Source organism: Periplaneta americana, chromosome 3 (assembly GCF_040183065.1).
Source record: "Periplaneta americana isolate PAMFEO1 chromosome 3, P.americana_PAMFEO1_priV1, whole genome shotgun sequence".
In the NCBI taxonomy this organism is placed as follows: domain Eukaryota; kingdom Metazoa; phylum Arthropoda; class Insecta; order Blattodea; family Blattidae; genus Periplaneta; species Periplaneta americana.
This window is the reverse complement of record NC_091119.1, coordinates 152,857,143-152,878,111: the sequence shown is the minus strand read 5'-3', so window position 1 is coordinate 152,878,111 and position 20,969 is coordinate 152,857,143. Positions and strand designations below refer to the sequence as shown.

The 20,969-nt window shown below is 33.8% G+C and overlaps 1 protein-coding gene across 50 annotated transcripts in view; it reads left to right on the top strand.

Moving 5' to 3' along the window:
- Dscam1 (Down syndrome cell adhesion molecule 1) overlaps positions 1–20,969 on the top strand; it is a 480,268-nt gene that overhangs the window by 432,267 nt on the left and 27,032 nt on the right. For 48 of the 50 annotated variants that reach the window (XM_069821931.1, XM_069821942.1, XM_069821928.1 and 45 more), the window contains 11 exons: positions 403–622; positions 2,944–3,185; positions 4,652–4,807; positions 6,339–6,481; positions 6,644–6,800; positions 8,323–8,592; positions 9,108–9,339; positions 10,929–11,105; positions 13,049–13,215; positions 16,041–16,229; positions 19,516–19,683. In XM_069821931.1, the coding sequence (XP_069678032.1) occupies positions 403–622; positions 2,944–3,185; positions 4,652–4,807; positions 6,339–6,481; positions 6,644–6,800; positions 8,323–8,592; positions 9,108–9,339; positions 10,929–11,105; positions 13,049–13,215; positions 16,041–16,229; positions 19,516–19,683 (2,121 nt within the window). Of the gene's footprint in view, positions 1–402; positions 623–2,943; positions 3,186–4,651; positions 4,808–6,338; positions 6,482–6,643; positions 6,801–8,322; positions 8,593–9,107; positions 9,340–10,928; positions 11,106–13,048; positions 13,216–15,844; positions 16,013–16,040; positions 16,230–19,515; positions 19,684–20,969 lie in introns of all 50 variants that reach the window. The other 2 variants (XM_069821959.1, XM_069821958.1) reach the window with 1 other exon arrangement.

Sequence of the window (20,969 nt, the reverse complement as noted above, 5' to 3'; positions counted from 1 at the left end):
CCCCTGCTCTCTCCGCTCCGCGCCATCCTGTAGTTCTTTCCCCTCACTCCGTATCGCGCTACAGCGCCTACCGAAGCTCGAGTTTCCGTTTCCCCTGCGCCTCCTTCTTGTTAAATGCGTGCGCAACTCCCTGATGCAACCAGAATCTTCCAGCATGGAGCCACAATATCTTTCTTGGCAGTTCATAAAATGAAAGTCTGTCTTATTTGAGTAGATTAGTAAATGTTTTCATTTATGTAAGTCTTTTAAATAATAACTAAAGAAAATGAACTGACACTGTAGTATCATTCACAATATGATGAAAAGCGAATTGTTGCACAGTACATGAAACATTTAATGAGAAAGTACTATACGTCATCTTCGTGACACTGATTAAGTTCGTAAACTGGACTCTGATTCTAGCACCCAGCGGCCCAGCAACAGCAGTGAAAGTGGAGGCAGAAGATCAGCACACCCTCAAGATCTCATGGAAACCCCCAGAGAGAGATGAGTGGAACGGTGAAATCCTTGGCTACTATGTAGGCTACAAACTCGCATCATCTGACAAACCATACCTGTTTGAGACTGTTGAATTCAGCAAGGAAGAAGGAAAGGAACATCATCTGCAGATCAGCAATCTCAAGTAAGACTTGAATGCAAATATTTAAAAGTAAAATTAGTAATCCAATAAACTGTAGCTTTTTATTTATTTACTTACTTACTTACTCACTCACTCACTCACTCACTCACTCACTCACTCAGTTATTTACTTATTTATTTATTTACTTACTTACTTACTTATTTATTTAGCTTCAATCTGTTACAATGTTGAATGACAGCATTGACCCACTTATCAACACACAATTTTTATATGTACATAGATGACCTTGTTACATTATATGCACACATATATTTTAAAATTTATTTTACGTGCCTTTTAATTTATTTATTTCCCTCATTCGTTTTTCTCTTACTTTCCAAAAGTAATGTTCCTAAGGATTTTATTATCTGTTCATTTGTAATTCTTGATATTTTGGCTAAAACAATTTCATTACTGAAATTTAGTGACTCCCTTTTCATAAAATTGCGTTCACTCTAATCTGTCTTGACACATGTTAACAATATATGCTTTTTATGTACGAAAATCATATGTAAATATGTTCCTACTGTGATACATTAATTTTTAATTTACATTCTTATTGTCTCTATTTATAATATAACTAACTTGAGACAGCAGAATTATTATTGTCACACATACACACACTGATTTGTTTAGTGACTATGTAGGCCTAAATATGTTTCCACTGTGATTGTCTTCCTCTTAAGTTACATTTTTATTCTCTGTATTTATGATGTGACTAACTTGAGACACACACACACACACACACACACACACATACACTGATTTATTTAGTGACTGTAAGGTATATGACCCATGTTTCATATAGAAAATAGCTGTCGTAGTGTGGGAGACAATGGAAGATTGTGATGGGAGAGCAGAGGGAGAGGTACAGGGAGTAAGTGAGAGAGAGAGAGAGATAGTGTGTGTGCGTGCGTGCGTGCGTGCGAAAATTCAAAGAAAGATGACTGAACTGTAAATGATAGCTTACAATCTGCCACTGAAAATGAGTTCTCTGTCTCACTTGCTTCTTTAGAATTCAACATCTTTAAAGCTAGCTATTTTTCTCTCCAATATTATATTATTAGAAAGTGCATATTGCTACCAGATGCAACAGTGACCATTCTAAAATAACACCAATCATTCCAATAATGCATCATTATATTATAACCTACGTAAAAATAAAACTGTTAAAATGGGCAGAATATGTAATAAGATATGACAACCAATTATCGACTAAAAATACTTACCTGGCAGGAACTTCAAAAAGAAGTCTGTGGACCAAGGGCTGTTGTGATGATTATGATTCCAATAATGCAACCAAACACCAGAAGATGGAACTGTCATGGACTGTAACAAATCGTTAAAACATCGGGGGGGGGGGGGGGACAAAGTCATAGCTTTCTAATGGCTACCATCACACTTCGGCATCTTTGGCAACAAAATAGCAGATGAACTTGCAAAAATAAATAATAATAAATAAATAAATAATAAACTACCGTATATACCATATCTAAGAAGGAAGGTTAACGAAATCAAAACTGAATTTCATATAGAACATATCCAAGAAAATTGTGAAGCAGCCAGAGGGAAGACATGAAAAAATATAAATGAACTCGCAACAGAATTAAAACATAAAGGGCAGGATTCAGGTTGACGTTGGGACATGACTATCTGGCGCGTCACCTCCATAAGATAGGCATCTACCAGACCAACAGATGTATCTTGTGAAATGACTAGAAAAAAGTTATGAACGATCAGCATCTCCTGCACTGCCCAATCCTAAAACGAAACGCACAAGCTCACACAAGAATCTCACAAGCTTGTACTGGGAGACCAGAGAGAAAATGACTTGTCAGCCTGTGCCATTGGGAAATAATAAATAAATAATTTTATTTGCATATACAGAAACTTAAAATTAGTTGGTGTCAATCAAATGATGAAACAATTCTTCTTAAAAAGGGTCACTGAAGTGTGCATAGTATAATTATTTTCTTAAAAGACATTCATATCATTTTCCTATAGTCAGCAAAAAACAAAGAGGAAAAGAAATAAAGACCTTGTAATGTATATACGTATAGAATTTATCTTAAGTAGACTGCCATATTAAGGAGACAAAGTATTCGATAATAATGCTAGAAAGTTCATAGAAACGTCAGTCTGAGGATGCTTAGTGTGCTTAAGTGTACTGCATTACATTTATTTCATTTTCCGACATTGGTACTTTAATACCAATATTGATAATTTGTAGATAAGTGTCTTGTTTTCAGACTGTCTATTTCAGATTATACTTTTTACGATTGATCCACTTCCTTCACTTGTGATCTGCTTGTTTTGTAATGCAGGACGTATACCCAGTACTCAGTAGTAGTGCAGGCTTTCAACAAAGTTGGCCCTGGCCCAATGTCTGAAGAAACTCGTCAGTACACAGCTGAAGGCATCCCAGAGCAACCCCCACAGGATACGACTTGCACCACCCTCACCTCGCAGACTATCAGGGTATCTTGGGTTTCTCCTCCTCTTACAGCTGCCAACGGTGTTATCAAGGGCTACAAGGTTGTGTATGGCCCCAGTGATACTTGGTATGGTGAGTAAGTGGCATATTTAAATAAAATAATAGAGAATAATTTTCAAGACAGTCCTTTGTTATTTTTAAGAGTTTGCTAACTAGAGTCTACACAACCAAGTTGATTTTTGTTTCCCTTTGTTTTTTTATGTCCACACTTTTGTCATATCGGTGCTATTTATTATACAGTAGGAGTTTAAACCACGATTGTTACTAGAGATGTTTCATGACAAGAATGAGTGTTTTGTCGATGAAAAGCAATTAATGACCTCTTTCTTTTGTTAATATATTTATTTATTTATTGTTTGTCAATTTTTGGTACAAGAAACGCGGAAAAAGACCTTTAGGGAGGCCGAGACGTAGATGGGAAGATAATATTAAAATGGATTTGAGGGAGGTGAGATATGATGATAGAGACTGGATTAATCTTGCTCAGGATAGGGACCAATGACGGGCTTATGTGAGGGCGGCAATGAACCTCCGGGTTCCTTAAAAGCCAGTAAGTGAAACGCACTTGAACATGAAATTTCATTACTGAACATATATTATTATCAAAAGAGTACAAATACCTAAAGCATCACATACAAATTTTAAATAAATACTACTGTTACAGAATAGAATAAATAATTTATAACAAAATGAAATGACTTCCTGATGGACAGTTCAGTTAAAGCAAGAGTTTATCTAGCAAGCTCTCCATATTATATGTATAATAGTAAGACACAATAAAACAAATTTTGATACGAAAACAGAAGCAAGAAATCTTGTTTTAAATCAAGTTTCGCAATGCTATTATTCTGATAGTTTAAAAAGCAGCAATATAATCTTTTAAACTTAAAGATAATAGAAAAAAAAATATCATAGACATGACCACAGCTTTCACTTGTGCCAACTGTTCGTATTCCACATGCGAAAAATTACAGGAAAATACTTCAATTTCGCAGTACTTCAGCTGTATTATGATCTCACCATTACTTTATTCTGTGAATATGTTCGAAAATTGAGAAAAACATTTCTGTTAACTTTAAACACACATCCTAACCCTCTTTTAAAAGAATAAATTAGCTAACTGACCAATAAAGTAACCATATGCAATCTGTTCACCTACCTTCATCCTTCATAGAGAGAATAGAAATAGTTCAATAGCATATGTTCTAGTTTGGCTGTGGTAGCAGTAAATTTGATCTAGTCTTGTCTTTCTTCTTGGAAGGTCTTTCTTGATTTGAACATTGCATTTATTTTGGCAGCCTATTTTTATATCCACCTTTCCATATCATTGTAGAAAAATAAGGAATCTGTTTCTGGACTATTACATTATAATTTGATTTTTATAATTATGAAGAGCGTTATGTAAAGTTTGCTCAATCTACCTGCAGGAAACAACTAGGCTCTCACTGTCACCAAACTTGACATTCTTTTTTTTTTTTAACATTAGCAGCATAGTCCAACTCCTAGATAGTAAATCTTAATAAGGTTACAATTTTCAGATGAAAACAGCAAGGACACTAAGATTACCTCATCCAGCGAGACTATCCTCCATGGCTTGAAGAAGTACACCAACTACAGCATGCAGGTGTTGGCTTTCACATCAGGTGGTGATGGCGTTCGCAGTGCTCCAATTCATTGCCAGACTGAACAGGATGGTTAGTACTTGACGCATCATAACTTATTCAGATACACAATTTTAGGTTAAAGTATTATTGGTTGGTGTACTATGTAATTAAAAATGTTATACCGCCAGCATTCCATTGTAAGATGTTTAGTTGATTCTGTACCATTAAAGTAGTCCCCGCCCGGAGACCCGATTGGGGGACTATTTTACCTCCAGATAATTTTACCTTAATGGTACTCATTTCATATTGGAGTGAAAAATGGCAAGTTGTAGCCAATTTAAGTGAACACCATATTTTAACGTTTTGGTGGCTACTTCATTCACACACAACCCCCAGAATGTTTGGAGGACCACACCTGCTGTTGGTCGACGGGTCCATTGGACCTAGCTGGGAGATCTTGTTGATCACCAGCTTTACCTCCTTAAGCCACATCTATGAAAAATATTGGAGTGCAAGAGGTCAAATGACTTTATTGTCAAACGTCTGGCATTAGAAAACAACAACAACAAAACAACAATGTAATTAAATTGTGGAATGTTAATCATGTTCATAAGTCGTCTATAAACCCATTTGCATTATCTCCACTAACTAAGACACATATTTCTCCATTTTTCTTCTAAACATGTATCCCAATAAAATGAGACTTTCATCGGACTGATCCATTGCTAATTTTTATTAATTTCTTCCACTTATATTTCTTAACAACTTTTCTATTTGCAATTATCTTGCCTGTCTGTCTGTGTACCTACGAGGACTGATCAAAAAAGACTGAGACTGGTTTTTGTCACAGATGTTCATTACTCTACTTAATGTTTACATGATCTTTCTCAAAGTAGTCCCCTTCTACTTGAATGCACTTGCTATAGCGTTTCTTCCAGTCCTCGAACACATGATGCAGACCATTCTTTGTTAGGCCCTTGAGAATCGCTTCACATTTCTTGAGCACTGCTTGAAAGTTCTCAAATGAATGCCCCAGAGCTTTGCCTTTAGTGATGGGAATAAATAAAGTCACAGGGAGCGAGATTGAGGCTATAAGGTGGATGTGGTATACAGGTTATGTTGAATTTAGTAAGAAATTACTGTATATGACTTGACTCGCAATGTGAGGTCGTGTGTTGTCATGATGCAGTCTCCACCATTTCAGTGAAGATATGTTCGTTTCTTTGCAATGTGAATCCTCAGTGCCGCCAATACTGATGTGTAGTATGCTCCTGTAACAGTAGTGTGAGGCGGAACTGCAAGCTGGTAAATCATTGCCTTATTATCAAGAAACGTAATCAGATCACCATCACCTTCCCTGCAGATGAAACAACTTTCGCATTTTTGGTGTTGGCGAGCCTGGCGAATACCATATCTTTGACAACCCGCTGAAAATTTAGTACCATCCTCTTCTCTCTGTACTTCATCTTATATCTTGTAGATACACAGAGCTAGGACGTGGACAGTACTTGTCTGTCTGTCTCTTTTTCCTTAAGTGTATGTGTGTGGTGACCATCAGTTTTTTTAAATTCCTAAAGAAAAAAAAAATATATATATATTTTAATGTGACTTTGCATTATAGTTCCAGAAGCCCCAAATGCAGTGAAAGCTCTCGTAATGTCTGGAGACTCCATCTTGGTGAGCTGGAAACCACCAGAGCAACCTAATGGCATTGTGTCACAATATACTGTCTATGTGCGTGAGGACAGCGAAGAGGCTAAAGATGTAAGTCACAAATCATATACTGGTACCAATTTTTCATGTTAATTTTCAACTCAATATATCTTCAGTTACTAATATTATTCTTGGTATTTTGTTAGGACATAAGTTTAATAATTTCTTACAATAATTTATTTTATCATTTCTATACTGTGAATTATTTTTCAGGAAGAACCAAAAGGCACTAAGGTCCCACCCTTCCAGATGAGCTTTGAAGCATCAGATTTAAAAAAGAAGGAACGCTATGAATTCTGGGTGACAGCATCTACTATTATTGGTGAAGGACAGCCATCAAAATCAGTATCTCTATCTCCAAGCAACAGAGGTATGGATCTGTGCAATACTGAGTGTTTAAATCATATGTAAGAAGGAAATACCAGTGGTAGCTGTGTTCTTGATCTTAATGTTGAACTTTTAAATAATGACTATTTGTAGAATAGATAGGAAAATGTTGAAATATTTTAAAGTCATGGAGAGGAAACTGCTTAAGCACACTGCTTTCTACTCATCTTTCATTATCAAGACCATGAAAGTATGAGAGCTCGAACTTATCTCCACTCTCTTTTATCTTCATGGCTTATTTGCAACTTTTACCTTTAAATCAACAACAGATACCATTTGTTCACTGTACTGACAGTTCATTGTAATTTGAAAATTCTTTCCTCAATTTATTAAATTTTTCACTTTTCATTTTTCGTTGAAATATAAATGGAGAAAATCCACGGATGGTTTGGTAAGAATCTGTTACTATAGAAGAGCGTGCATGAAAATCCGCACTCTTGTGTCTCTAGTATTTGTTTAGCACAGTTACTAAAAATGTTCTTTATATTAAGGAGTTAATTTTTGGAAACATTCAACATTTATTTCCTCCATTACTGTATCTTGTACAATAATGAAAATTTGCATGTGTAAAACACTGTCCTTCTGCTATATGAAAAAAATATTTTTACGATTTAAAAAAAATTATATATATATTTTTTTCAAAATTCAAAATAGTGGCAGTTTACTGTGCAGTGATGAAGCGTTTCCCTCATAACTCATAAACTTGTTAACTTTTTCATGTTCTATCTCTTTTATTTTATTTCTGAAACTCATGTTTACAATATCATGCTCTTTCAACTACATTCCTTAACAAATAATATTTTTTTTATTTTGTGTTAGAAGAAAATACTGGTATTTGACCATTTTTAAAATGAATTTATTTTTTATCAGACAATCTATCAAAGGCAGAGAAGTGATTTTGCATCATATTGTAGATATGACATGCATAAATTCACACAAAAAATTTCATCACAGAATGTTGGATACGATAGTTTTTTAGTTATAAGGGAAATACTTAATCACTGCACAGTGAACTGCCACCATTTTAAATTTGAAAAAACAAATATTAATAATTTGTTTAAATCGTAGAAATATTTTTATCATAAAGCAGAAGGACGGTGCTTTACACATACTAATTTTCATTATTCTAAAAGATACAGTAATGGAGGAAAAAAATGTTGAATATTTCCAAAATTTTACCGCTATAAGCTGTACCTAACCCCTTAAAAAATTATTGTTTTATAACATTTTCATTAACATACATGAACACACTAAAATTTTAATAAACGATTTTATTTTGATGTACAAATAAAAAAAATGGAAGTATTATGAACATAAAAAAAGACATTGAGATTAATTGAGCTCATTAATATTTCTCGCAAATAAAATATTCAATATATTTAAATAAATTAATGTTTTCATATATGAAAATAAAATTGTTTGCAAGACATGGGTTTTATATAAAAAATAGAAGCTTATTTGTGTGTCAAATATAGATTGAATTGACAAATGTTATTTTTCTTTAGTTCCTGCAAAGATTGCTTCATTTGACGACTCATTCACTGCAACATACAAAGAAGATGTTAAGCTGCCTTGCCTTGCTGTGGGCATCCCAGCACCAGATATTCAGTGGAAGGTGAAGGGAGTTGCTTTCCAACAGGATGAACGCATTCGTCAGCTTCCTGAAGGTTCCCTTTTCATTAAGTCAGTGACTCGCCAAGATGCTGGAGAATACTCGTGCTCAGTAGAGAATTCCTTTGGACATGACACTGTCACTCACCAACTCGTTGTACATGGTAAGATCAGAATATGTGCAAACAAGATAATTCCTCCTCATAACCGAATTATTAGAGAAGTAATGAGTTTTATATGTAATTAACTAGAAGATAAACGTTTCAAATTTACTTTCAGTATGTTCAATCTCAGTACCTTATCCATGGTAATCTTAATTAATGATATTTATAACACCTACTTTAACACTTTACAACTATTTATCAAGCAGTTCTCCACTCTGATGCTTTATTTCTGATATATAATAACATGTTATATTATTTCTTATTCCTATTTATAATTAGTTATTTTGTATTATTTTTTACGAAATATAATTATGAATGTGTAAGGAACTAGTTGTTGATACATCGGTAACTTGATATTAATAATACCAGAACTGGAGATAGAAGCATCTGTTTACATAATATTTTCTTCCCTTAGTGAAAGATTAACTTAACTTACATAAATGATAAAGCTACAAATACCTCATAACCATTACAAATGGGAAACTCCATACTAATTCATACTCTCATATTGGCAGCTCCACCACATTCTCCTCAGGTTTCCCTAACCTCAATGACAACCAATTCAATCACAATGAAACTGCGACCACATCCCACGGACACCGCACCTCTGCACGGTTACACAGTTCACTACAAACCTGAATTTGGAGACTGGGAGACAGTGCAAGTGCCAAGCCAAGCTACAAAGTACACCTTGGAGAACTTGTGGTGTGGATCTCGCTACCAGGTGTATGTGACAGGATACAATGGGTAAGCAAAATTCTATTGTCTCATTTCTTTACAATTTTGTACATAAAAATGTATGGCCTATATAACTCTTATAATTGAACTTTCTGTAAGTGGATTCAAAATGGTATCTTCATTACTTAGCCCTAGCACAGTTAAAGTGGAAGGTAGAATTGTTTTTTAAGTTTTGAAAAGAATTTCTATGCTATATAAAGTGTAGGCCTGTAGTACAGGAGGCAAGACCTGTCCTGTAACCTTATCATATATCGTGGCTCTGTCACTAATGCATATGGAGGGGAAAGGAAGATTTTAGTCTGAGATGAAATTTTGTGTCAGTAGGGAGACGCGGAAATTCTAGTTGAAGCAAGTAAAGCGATTCGGTTGGAAGTAAATCCCGAAAAGACTAAGTATATGATTATGTCTCGTGACCAGAATATAGTACGAAATGGAACTATAAAAATTGGAGATTTATCCTTCGAAGAGGTGGAAACATTCAAATATCTTGGAGCAACAGTAACAAACATAAATGACACTCGGGAGGAAATTAAATGCAGAATAAATATGGGAAATGCCTGTTATTATTCGGTTAAGAAGCTTTTGTCATCTAGTCTTCTGTCAAAAAATCTGAAAGTTAGAATTTATAAAACAGTTATATTACCGGTTGTTCTGTATGGTTGTGAAACTTGGACTCTCACTTTGAGAGGGGAACAGAGATTAAGGGTGTTTGAGAATAAGGTTCTTAGGAAAATATTTAGGGCTAAGAGGGATGAAGTTACAGGAGAATGGAGAAAGTTACACAACACAGAGCTGCATGCATTGTATACTTCACCTGACATAATTAGGATCATAAAATCCAGACGTTTGAGATGGGCAGGATATGTTGCACGTATGGGCGAATCCAGAAATGCATATAGAGTGTTAGTTGGGAGGCCGGAGGGCAAAATACCTTTGGGGAGGCCGAGACGTAGATGGGAAGATAATATTAAAATGGATTTGAGGGAGGTAGGATATGATGGTAGAGACTGGATTAATCTTGCTCAGGATAGGGATCAATGGCGGGCTTATGTGAGGGTGGCAATGAACCTCCGGGTTCCTTAAAAGCCAGTAAGTAAGATACGTATAATATTAACCATCATGAAACAAACTCCCTTTCTGATAGCTCATTCTTTCCACTCTCGCAAAGCTCACATGCCAGATCTCGCCTCCTCATCTATATTTTATTTTTAACCACTTTTGAACAGGATATAATAAAAGTATTACACTTAATTTTTATTTTATTTATTTATTTTTATCTTAATAAATTTTCAACTCAGGTGGCTATTTAGATATAAAACCCATTGTTTACTTACATTGAAATTGAAATTAATATTTCGTTGGATATTTCATTTGTGTCCTATTCTATTTGCGTCTCTATCTCTGAACAAAATAATCTATGTGATATGTTTGTTTTCCTTGGTTAAAATTACATACTAATTAGGAAGTTTTTGTTGAAGCAATAAAATCTTTCTTAAGAAATTTAAAGTGAAACTTTATAGATTTGTCTCACGTATATAATTCTTATATAACTTTCATACAGTATAGCTTTCTGAATATTATATTTTTTATTATTATAGAATTGGCACCGGTGATCCATCTGACATCTTGAACACACGTACTAAGGGCTCAAAACCTGTGATACCAGAGGCTGGTCGCTTTATTGAGGTTTCAACAAACAGCATTACATTGCATTTGAGTGCTTGGTCTGATGGTGGCTGCCCTATGCTCTATTTCGTTGTTGAACATAAGAAGAAGTGAGTAATAAAGGTCACATTTGAAACAAGATAATTAAAAGCCTATTTGGATATTCATCGACGTCTTATTGCTCAATATTCTTTCCACACTTGAATAATATCTGATAATATAATATTCAAATTTTGGATTTACTCTTTTAAAATTAAACACTTCAATGTTATACATTGTTAATACAGTAAGTTAAGTATTGTGTACGTTAGTGCTTGAAGATTCTTACATCAGTTTGTTTACAAAGATTTAATTAAAATGCAGTACAGACTATAATAGTCTCTTTCTGAACTGTTTACGCCAGTAGTCAGCACCTAGGTTCTATATGTATTCAGTCGTAACATTTTATGAGTTCAGCAAATAAATAGTAATGCACTCAAGACTACTCATTATATCATAGAAATATATATGTGTGTCACTTTGTCATGAAGAAGCTAGAGAACTACGTTTTGTGTCCAGTGCAGTATGGTTATTTCCCATTGGACCATGACAGATTAAACTGTAAATCGAGTCTTCACCACTCCTTGTTTTACTATTAAAACCATCTTGAATGGTTATTTGTCTAATAGAGGTTGTTGATATCATTTAAGTTAAGTGGACCAGTGAAAATTTCCCATAAAGTATAGTTTTTCCAACTGCAAATCATTATTTTCTTTCTGTGTACATAGATATTTGGGATGTCATATGTAATGAGGTAATGTTTCCCCAAGTTGATTTTGATATTTATTTTATAAAGGCATCCTATTAATATCTCAGTGTTTTCACAATTAAACAACAACTTTAAGCAAAATATAATATGGTCTGAATTTTGTCAGACTTGGGCTTAATTAAATATTAACACAAAAATCTTTGCTCATGCTCAGAACTCATATGTTCATTAAATAATTTTTTTCCATGACACACCAACAAGATACGATTAATGTATTCAACTTTAAACAGGTACGTACCTATCATAAATCACACTTTCTCAGAGGCAGGAAGAAATTACATGAAATACTTGTAATCATGCTCTTTTTCTTATGAAGGAGAGATCCGAAGGCTTATTGTGCTTACCACTCTCATGGCTGCACCAGCAATAAAATCACTGCCTGAATTTCATAAACTTATTACATATGTTTAGAAATCGAACGTGTAATACACATAAAAGAAATGACTTTCATACTCCATCGGCAAGTCTATCGTGCTATCAAAAAGGAGTGCATTATATGGCAGTAAAATTTTTTAAAAGCCTCCCTATAGATATAAAAAATCAAACTCAAAACAAGATTATTTAGGGCCAAATTAAAGAAGTACCTAATTTCTCACGCCTTCTATTCTGTAGATGAATTTATGACATTCAGCAATGCTTCATGAATATTTCTGTGTTGTATTAAGTATTGATACTAAAAGTTTGTGTTGTATTAGTAGGCTATATTGTAAAACTCTTCTGTATATATTTCAACTGGACTGTGACTATAATTAAGACTTTATAATACGGTACTATTAAGATTTTTTTTTTCATTCGACCTGTTCCATATTCTAGCTGTGAAGCGATAAACGAATACTGTGGAATGTAAATAAATACAATAAAATACAATTGTATTATTGGTTACCGGTACATACTAATTTAATCTTCTATTTTTGTATTTATGTATGTATGTATACAGACATTTCTTGTTATTAACTAGTAGAGATTTTAGTACTGTTGATAAAGTTTAATAGAAGAATTAGCTATTCACAAGTTCCAATGAAAGATTCCAGTTTTACTCCTATTATTAGTTACACTAATGGGTTGTTTGATTTGTGTCATTTAACCAATGTACAACCTGCAATGAATTCCACAGCTGCCCTCCAAATATGCACACATACCGACACTTGGTATAGACAATATATATATGTTACTTGTGTAACTTAACTTTAAAAATCATTCTTCCATGATTTCTCCACAATTAATATTCTCCTTCGTATTTTACAGGCTGCAGACAGAATGGAATCAGGTTTCAAATAATGTTAAACCTGGAGGTAACTTTGTTGTTCTGGACTTGGACCCTGCAAACTGGTATCATCTACGTGTCACGGCCCACAACAATGCTGGATTTGCTGTTGCGGAATATGAGTTTGCTACTCTTACTGTCACTGGAGGTAATGTTTGTGATAACAAAATAATAATAAAGCCGTAGATGTTGACCAGATGTCCCAAATTGTGGATTTATTAGTAGCAGTAATAATAATAATAATAATAATAATAATAATAATTTTCAATTGAGAAAATTTTAGTTTTCGATTATGTACAGACCCAGAAACAAAATTTGGGCCATCTGAATTTTCCAAGTTCCAGTTACAACATACTGCTTGAAAATTTCATATGATCCAAATTTTGTTTCTGGGTCTGTACATACTCATTGAACACTTTGTTGTAATAGTGATATTTGAAAAAGTTAAGACTGCCATTATATTCAGTTCTTGACATAATATGAAGCCATTCACGTATTCTTTTATGTTATATTGTTAATTTCCTTTGCTAGCATATTTATTACATACTTTAAATCTGTTAACGGTTTAATTCCTAAAATTTTTCACATTAGAGTAACAATAAATTTCGTTTGTAAAATTTAGAACATGAAAACTGAATTTCACACGTTATCTGTCCTGGATTTTTCTTTATACTTCTACAGGCTACAGAAGAACTGAAGAAAAGTTGTGGTCATTCAGTTATTTCAGATTTTGTCAGCAATCACGATCTTTAAATATCTTCCTAATTTTGTTCGTCGTGAAATTTAAAGTGTGTGCACTTGGTTGTCCTGCATGAAACAGCCATAAGTTTTTTCTTCTGTCAGTTCACTGAAGAACTGAGTCATGTTTTCCTTTACCATAGTTTTCAGAATTCACTGCCACCTCATGGAACACCATTTTGATTGTTCTCTATGTACTGATTAAACATAAAATTCAGATATAAGGGAACATTTTGTCACTATGAAACAACGAAATCAAAAGCAACGTGTTGTCACCATCAGTTGAGGCTCTCTTGCCACACAGTGATGTGAAATTCAAAGTTTCTTCAGTTTATTACGGTCGTCAACAGTATATTTAAAGCATGGCTATTATGAGAGATTTGGATATATTTTTAACAGTAAAAGATGTAAATCTAACAACACACGAAATTATTATTGTTAATGCTTAGTGTAACATAAAACCCAAGCAGTCTGGTAAGAGTGGCAAGGATAGTTTTGCTACAATATCTCACAGATCTTGTTCCAATATATCACTAGTAGACAACATTTTTCACAAGAAATTACGGTGAATTTTTCCCTTCTTTTACGTTTCAATGCTGTACTTGCTACTCCTTAGCTCACAATCTACTCTTGCCCATAAAACTTCTTCCTGATGTCTTGTCTTTTCAAAACATGAAAACTAGTATAATCTCCAAAACATGATTTTTTGATGTTGTGTAATTCTGGTACATATTTTCTATTGTCTTTGCTTAGAAAATTTCTCTGTAATAAATGGTTCTCAAAAGTACTGTACTATATATAAAAATTATTTATTTCAGTGTTCATTGCTCCATGGCCTCTCACTGACAAAAACTGAAAGAGGCTAGCCTACTTGCTTAGAGATAGAACCCAGGCTGTACACAGGAGGAGCCATGTTTATTATTCATACTATATTTTATGCCACGTTTGTCTCCATATAATGTCAGCAATTATATAAAATTGCCAGGATAGAAATTGTAATTAATGTAGATGTTATTTTTACCTTAAAAGTAAGGCAATTTTCAGTTTGAACTTCAAATAGGTTTGGGAAGCATTACTGTCTGCCAGAGACCACACAAAGCCATGATTCACTGTCTAATGATTCTTAGTAATATACACTAAAATCCCTCGTAACTGGCACCCAAATAACCAGCATTACCAAAACAACGGCACTTTTAGCTGGGCCAAAAAAAAAAAAATTGAATCTGCCACATTGCCACAGTCTGGGCCGTCAGTTTTGCCACATTAGGAAGTTCGCACGAACTTTCGTTTTCAGTGAATATTTGAACCTAAAATTAGTGTACTATTTGTGTTGTCTGATTTGTTTTAATAAAGAAAATCCACATAGTTTTTATGTTTATTTAATTATATTCGAGACATCAGTATTGCCACATTACGAAGTTAGCACGAACTTTCATTTTCAGTGAATATTTGAACCTAAAATTAGTGTATTATTTGTGTTGTGTGATGTGTTTTAATAAAGAAAATCCACACAGTTTTTATGTTTATTTAGTTATGTTCAGGCCGCCAGTGTTGCCACATAAAGAACTTCACACGAATTTTAATTTTGAGTGAATATTCGAACCTAAAATTAGTGTATTATTTGTGTTATGTATAGTATGTGTTTTAATAAGGAAAACCCACACATTTTTTATGTTTATTCAGTTATGAGCAAGTGATAGAGAAATAAGCTTCACATGGCTGCAGTTTCAACATTTGCCACCATGATATACGAACTTTTTTTTTTGTATATAGGCCTACCAGTATTTATTCAGTTATCCGGCAAAATCTCGTATCCGAAACTAGCCTGGTCCTTTTGGTGCTGGATAAGAGGGATTCTACTGTATTTTGTCACTAAGACATGCTTTAAATGTTCTAAAAATAAGCATTCCAACGTACACCTTTCAGCAGTGCCTAGTGCAGTGTTGCACAGTAGTAACTGCCGCAATATGCTGAGCACTAGTACCTCAACACACAGGGAGTTTCTAAATTGTTTCTTCTTTTCTCGTTGGGTGTTGCAGGTACTATTGCTCCAGCACGTGAGATCCCTGAGCAAGGGGCAGATTCCCCAATTCGCATCTTCCTTTCAAATCTGAATCTTGTGGTCCCTGTAGCAGCTGCTATTCTGGTGATAATCATAGCAGTTGTCGTGATCTGTGTACTTCGTGGCAAGAACTCTCACCAGAAAGGTAAGCATTGTCCATCCATATGTTGTAGGAACCATTGCACCTCCTGAACGAGAAATTACGTCTGTAAACCAGTACTTCCCCTGGGTGCCAGAGTGGCTTGATCTCAACATTGTTGTACCTGTGGGAGCAACCATTGTGGTCATCATAGTAGGTGTTATTGTTATCTGTGTGGCTCTTTCACGACGCTCCCGAGGTCCTGAACAGACTAGACTACGAGGTAATATATAGCCTGTTTATAACATCAAAATAGATAGATGCTCAAGAAGATGTAAGTTATGTAGGCCTATAATAGTAGCCAGAAGGTACAGTAGGGGAGGCAAGACCTGTCTTCTGACTGTATCATATGCCATGGCGATATCACCAATGGCTATGGAGGGGGAAAATGTTTTAATCTGAGATGAACTTCCGTGTCAGTAGATTTGTATAACATTAACCATCCAGAAATAAACTCTCTTTCTGATAGCTCATTCTTTCCTTTCTCCAATAGCTTACATGCCAGGTCTTGTCTCCTCACCTATAACTGTAAACATATAGGGTGGTTTACGAAATTATACCACCACTCACGGAACATACTCTTTGAATTATTTTGAGAGAAAAAAATAATAATATGGAGATGGGTCCAATTTCAATATTTGTAGTGCTGTAATAATTTGAATCGTAAGAAAACAAAATAAAAATAATTAATTTTATGACAATAAAAAAAACAATACAATGCTTTCAAAATTATTATTTCCATTAAATCACATTCACTATACATACTACAAAACAAAAATCTAACACTTTGATAGTCTTTATGAAATACTTTTGTCAATTTCAGTCTGAGAAGAGTGTTTGTATTATCATTATTAAATTTCATAGAACATAAATGACAGTCAACATTTATGAATATACAAGTTTTTACTGCACAAAATATTACTTAAAAAGATTTTTGAATATTTAACGTAAGCTTACTGATTCAGTAAGAATACCGTATTTAAAATTGGAAAAGATAAAATTTATACAACTTTTAAGTCATATACAGCTCTTTCACAGATATTGGACAACATCATACAAATTAATAATTTTATGACTGATTGAAGACAAGAAATTATAACACGTTTTTTATTAATAATATAGTATAGATTTTCGAAACTGGCTTTCTTAATTGAGATATGTTAATGTGTTATGATTTACATACATAAATCCTCGATTATGAATTTTATTCGCAGTTAAAGAGATTGTTAAATGGGATGTTAAACTAATACTGTATAACTTAAATTAACTTATATTATTTTAATGTACCGAAGTACATATGATATTTCCATGCAGATATTCTGCGTCATCATACGATGAAAGAGTAATGGAACGGAGAAAAACTCTCTCCCGGCGCCGGAGAGAGTTTTTCTCCGTTCCATTACTCTTTCATCGTATTAAATTAACTTGCTAAGGAGTCCAGTATGCTTTACACCCAGAAAGTTATTGATTGCATAACCACTATTTAATATAACGTTCAGTTTGTTTCTTCTGTAATATCATTAATCTAATATTTAATTTTTCAATCCACTGCTGTTGAGTAATTGTTAGCATACCTGAAACGAGCAGGTCCGGGTTCAAATCCTGGTTGGGACAAGTTACCTGGTGCGACTCAGCTATGTGGTGTCATATGTTTATTTTAGCCATGTAAGCTCAAGGTCCAGTGAAGTCCCACTAGAGCACCCTTTCACTCCCCAAGTAGCGTACTACACCTCCTCAGGCTGATGCCAGTAAGTCTATCACAATATTACATCCAGCTGCACCAAGTTAGTAGATGCTATTGAAATATGATCATATTGAAATAGAGAGTAATGATGGAATGATGGAGGAAATTGGAGAACCCCGAAAAAATCCCTCATGAACCACAAATACGACTGCCATCGTTGGTATTTGAATCTGGATCTGCAGTCATCGTAAGCCAGTGCTGTGCCAACTGAGCTACTAAGGTGTCATTAAGCTGTATTAATGTACATATGTTTGCAGTTCTAACTTGTACCTGCTGCTCAAGCTATATTTATTTTTTGATGTCGACTTCTTCTGATATTGTATTCTATTATATAGGTAGTGTAAGTTTATAAATACTTGTTGTTCACTTCTACAGCTAGGCATTCCAGTTTACTTCATTAACTTGATTTGCATTTCTTCTTCCCTCTTCACATTGACATCAGAAGTATTGATTATTCAATCAGTCTTAAGTAAGAAGCAAGTAATTGCTAAGGTAATTCTTCTTTAGGGATATAATTTATGGTGATCACTTTCACGTGTTAATAATAAACTAATGCACAATAAAATATAAACATACTTTAAAAGTAACAACATCATAGAACTAAAAAATGAGCCCACAATACAGTACTACACCATAATAAAGAACACAATAAACAAAAACAGACATATAATACCTAACAACAAAAAACAATAACTAAAACAAATCAAACCTGAAGTACCCAAACTAAACGCACAATCCAAAATACACCAAGAAAACATTCCAATCAGACCATTAGTAAATCAACGAAATGCACCAGCACACAAACTAGGCACATACATGGATAACATCATAGGAAACAACATACAATTCGAAAAACAGACAATAAAAAGCAACATATACTTAGGCAACAAAATAAAGGACAAACACAGTGCAACATTAGCATCTTTTGACATAACTAACCTTTACACCAATACCAATAAAGGACACACTACAGATACTATACAGATGCTCAACAATAACAACATATCACAAGAACACATCGAAGAGATCATCCACATATGCAGAACACGTCACAAATGCCAACCACAGATACAGCAACGTAGACACAGACATGGAAATTCTACATATTCAACTGAAAAACTAGAAACTAAACATGCTAGAACAGTACGAAATATGCAGACAAACAAAAATACACTCACAACAAATCCTCAATACACAATTGAATTTCAGAACACACACACTATTTGACTCCACACTACATAACACAAATGCACTCCCCAGCAAACCAACTGAAGAAACCGGAAGATGCAAGAACCTCACTAGTTCTAAAGATGGCTCCTACTAAGCTGAAACTAGTCAACTAGGTATTTATAAACTTCATTATTAACACGTGAAAGTGATCACCATAAATTATTCCTAAATTATATAGTGTTAAAAGTTGTGTAATTAAAAGGTATAATTCTTTTTTTCCTACAGATAATGTTAATAAATATGTAAATTGCAAGATCCACAGTTGAACAGAATTTTATTGCTTGAAATTATAGGTACATACGTTTTACTTTTATTATCGATGGAATGTTCTTTTGTGTACAAGAATTAAGGACACAAAATATGAAAAACTGTGTTGACATTTTCTAATATACAAATAATTTAAATATTATACCTAATGTATCCAACATACATACAAATGTCACTGAGTCATAAGTTTATTTCTATACTAAAAATATAGTCTTCTTTGCTTGTGGAGAAAAGTAAAGGATTTTATAGCATTTGATAATGTGTGCAGATGATGTGGTATACAATCAATCAGCTGGTGGAAACTCAACAATGGATAAGCGCCGTCCAGACCTTCGTGACGAATTGGGTTACATTGCACCACCAAACCGAAAACTCCCACCTGTGCCAGGCTCAAACTACAACACATGTGACCGTATCAAGAGAGGTACAGTCATAAGTAAGGATGTCTCAACATTCTACTGCGTGTGCATGGGACCCTCCCGGCATGTTCTGTTGCACACTCCAAATTGGTTGATTAGGAGTGCATGATCTTTCATTCCAAAAAAAAAAAAATTAAAACCTGCCGGGCGGACACAGAGTCCAATCATTTGACTCTGTGTCTGTCTTTAGTGTTGATAAATATAAGCCCTTCTCAGGTCCAGTTACATTCGGATCTAAAAGCTCTTCAATTACTAAAGGAAACTGGTCTTGTCCAGTGGTAGAGTATTATGTAGTGATACAGTGGAGTTCTTTGTTACTGTGTTATGCCTCTCATTAAGGCTCTTTACATAAAAGCAAGCAAGAAATTTCTCTTAATTAATATTTCCATTTCTCTTTTCTATTAAAATTCTGAACATCACATGGACAATGATTCCTAACATATCTTGTCTTTTGTGTTACGCTAAATGAATTAATTCAGAGATAAAATGGTCCTCAATCTGCTTGTAGCCGAAGGAAGAATTAGAACATGATGGCATTGTGCCATATTATTTTGCTGAGAATAATATATAGAGAGTGAGAGAAAAACAATTTACAATGTGATGAAGCAAATAGTTTTGACTTGGAGATTAAGTATTTCTGTAACATTTCATTATTAATATAACATTAGTAGTAAATAATTGAGTTTCTTGGATTATTGTAGTCGTTCTTATATGCATTATTTTAAAATTTTCTTTTTTCAATTTCTTGCTTTTATTTTTTATCAATTATTTCTATTACACTGAAGGAAAGTGACTAATTTTTGGAGATGTTATCAGGTAACGTAATATTCGACAAACATACGTCTTATGGGACAGACTGTAGTAATTTTTCATTAGCTATGTATCAAGTAGTAAGTAGGTATATTGCGGTAGATAATTTGGTAACTGTGTCATCAGTCAAATTGAGTGTATCATACAGAATTGAAAATAAATGCAATACAAATGTAGTTTACTTTTTTTAAACCACGTTATTATTTTGTTAGAAAAAACCTAATCTATTATTAAATTGAACTATGAATTCTGTACTTCTGTGATATTTAAAACAATATCTCATTCTATTAAAAACTGTAAATGATCTTAATTCTATAAATATCAATCTGTATCATATTTATGTGAAAAGGAAAACACTGATATTCTGTAAAAATGAAGAATACTTTAATATTGATTGATGTTTCACAAGCAGTCTCATATAATTATAATATTCTAAATCGCCAATGAAATGTAAAACATTGAACATGCTTAAGATATACATGAAACTGAAAAT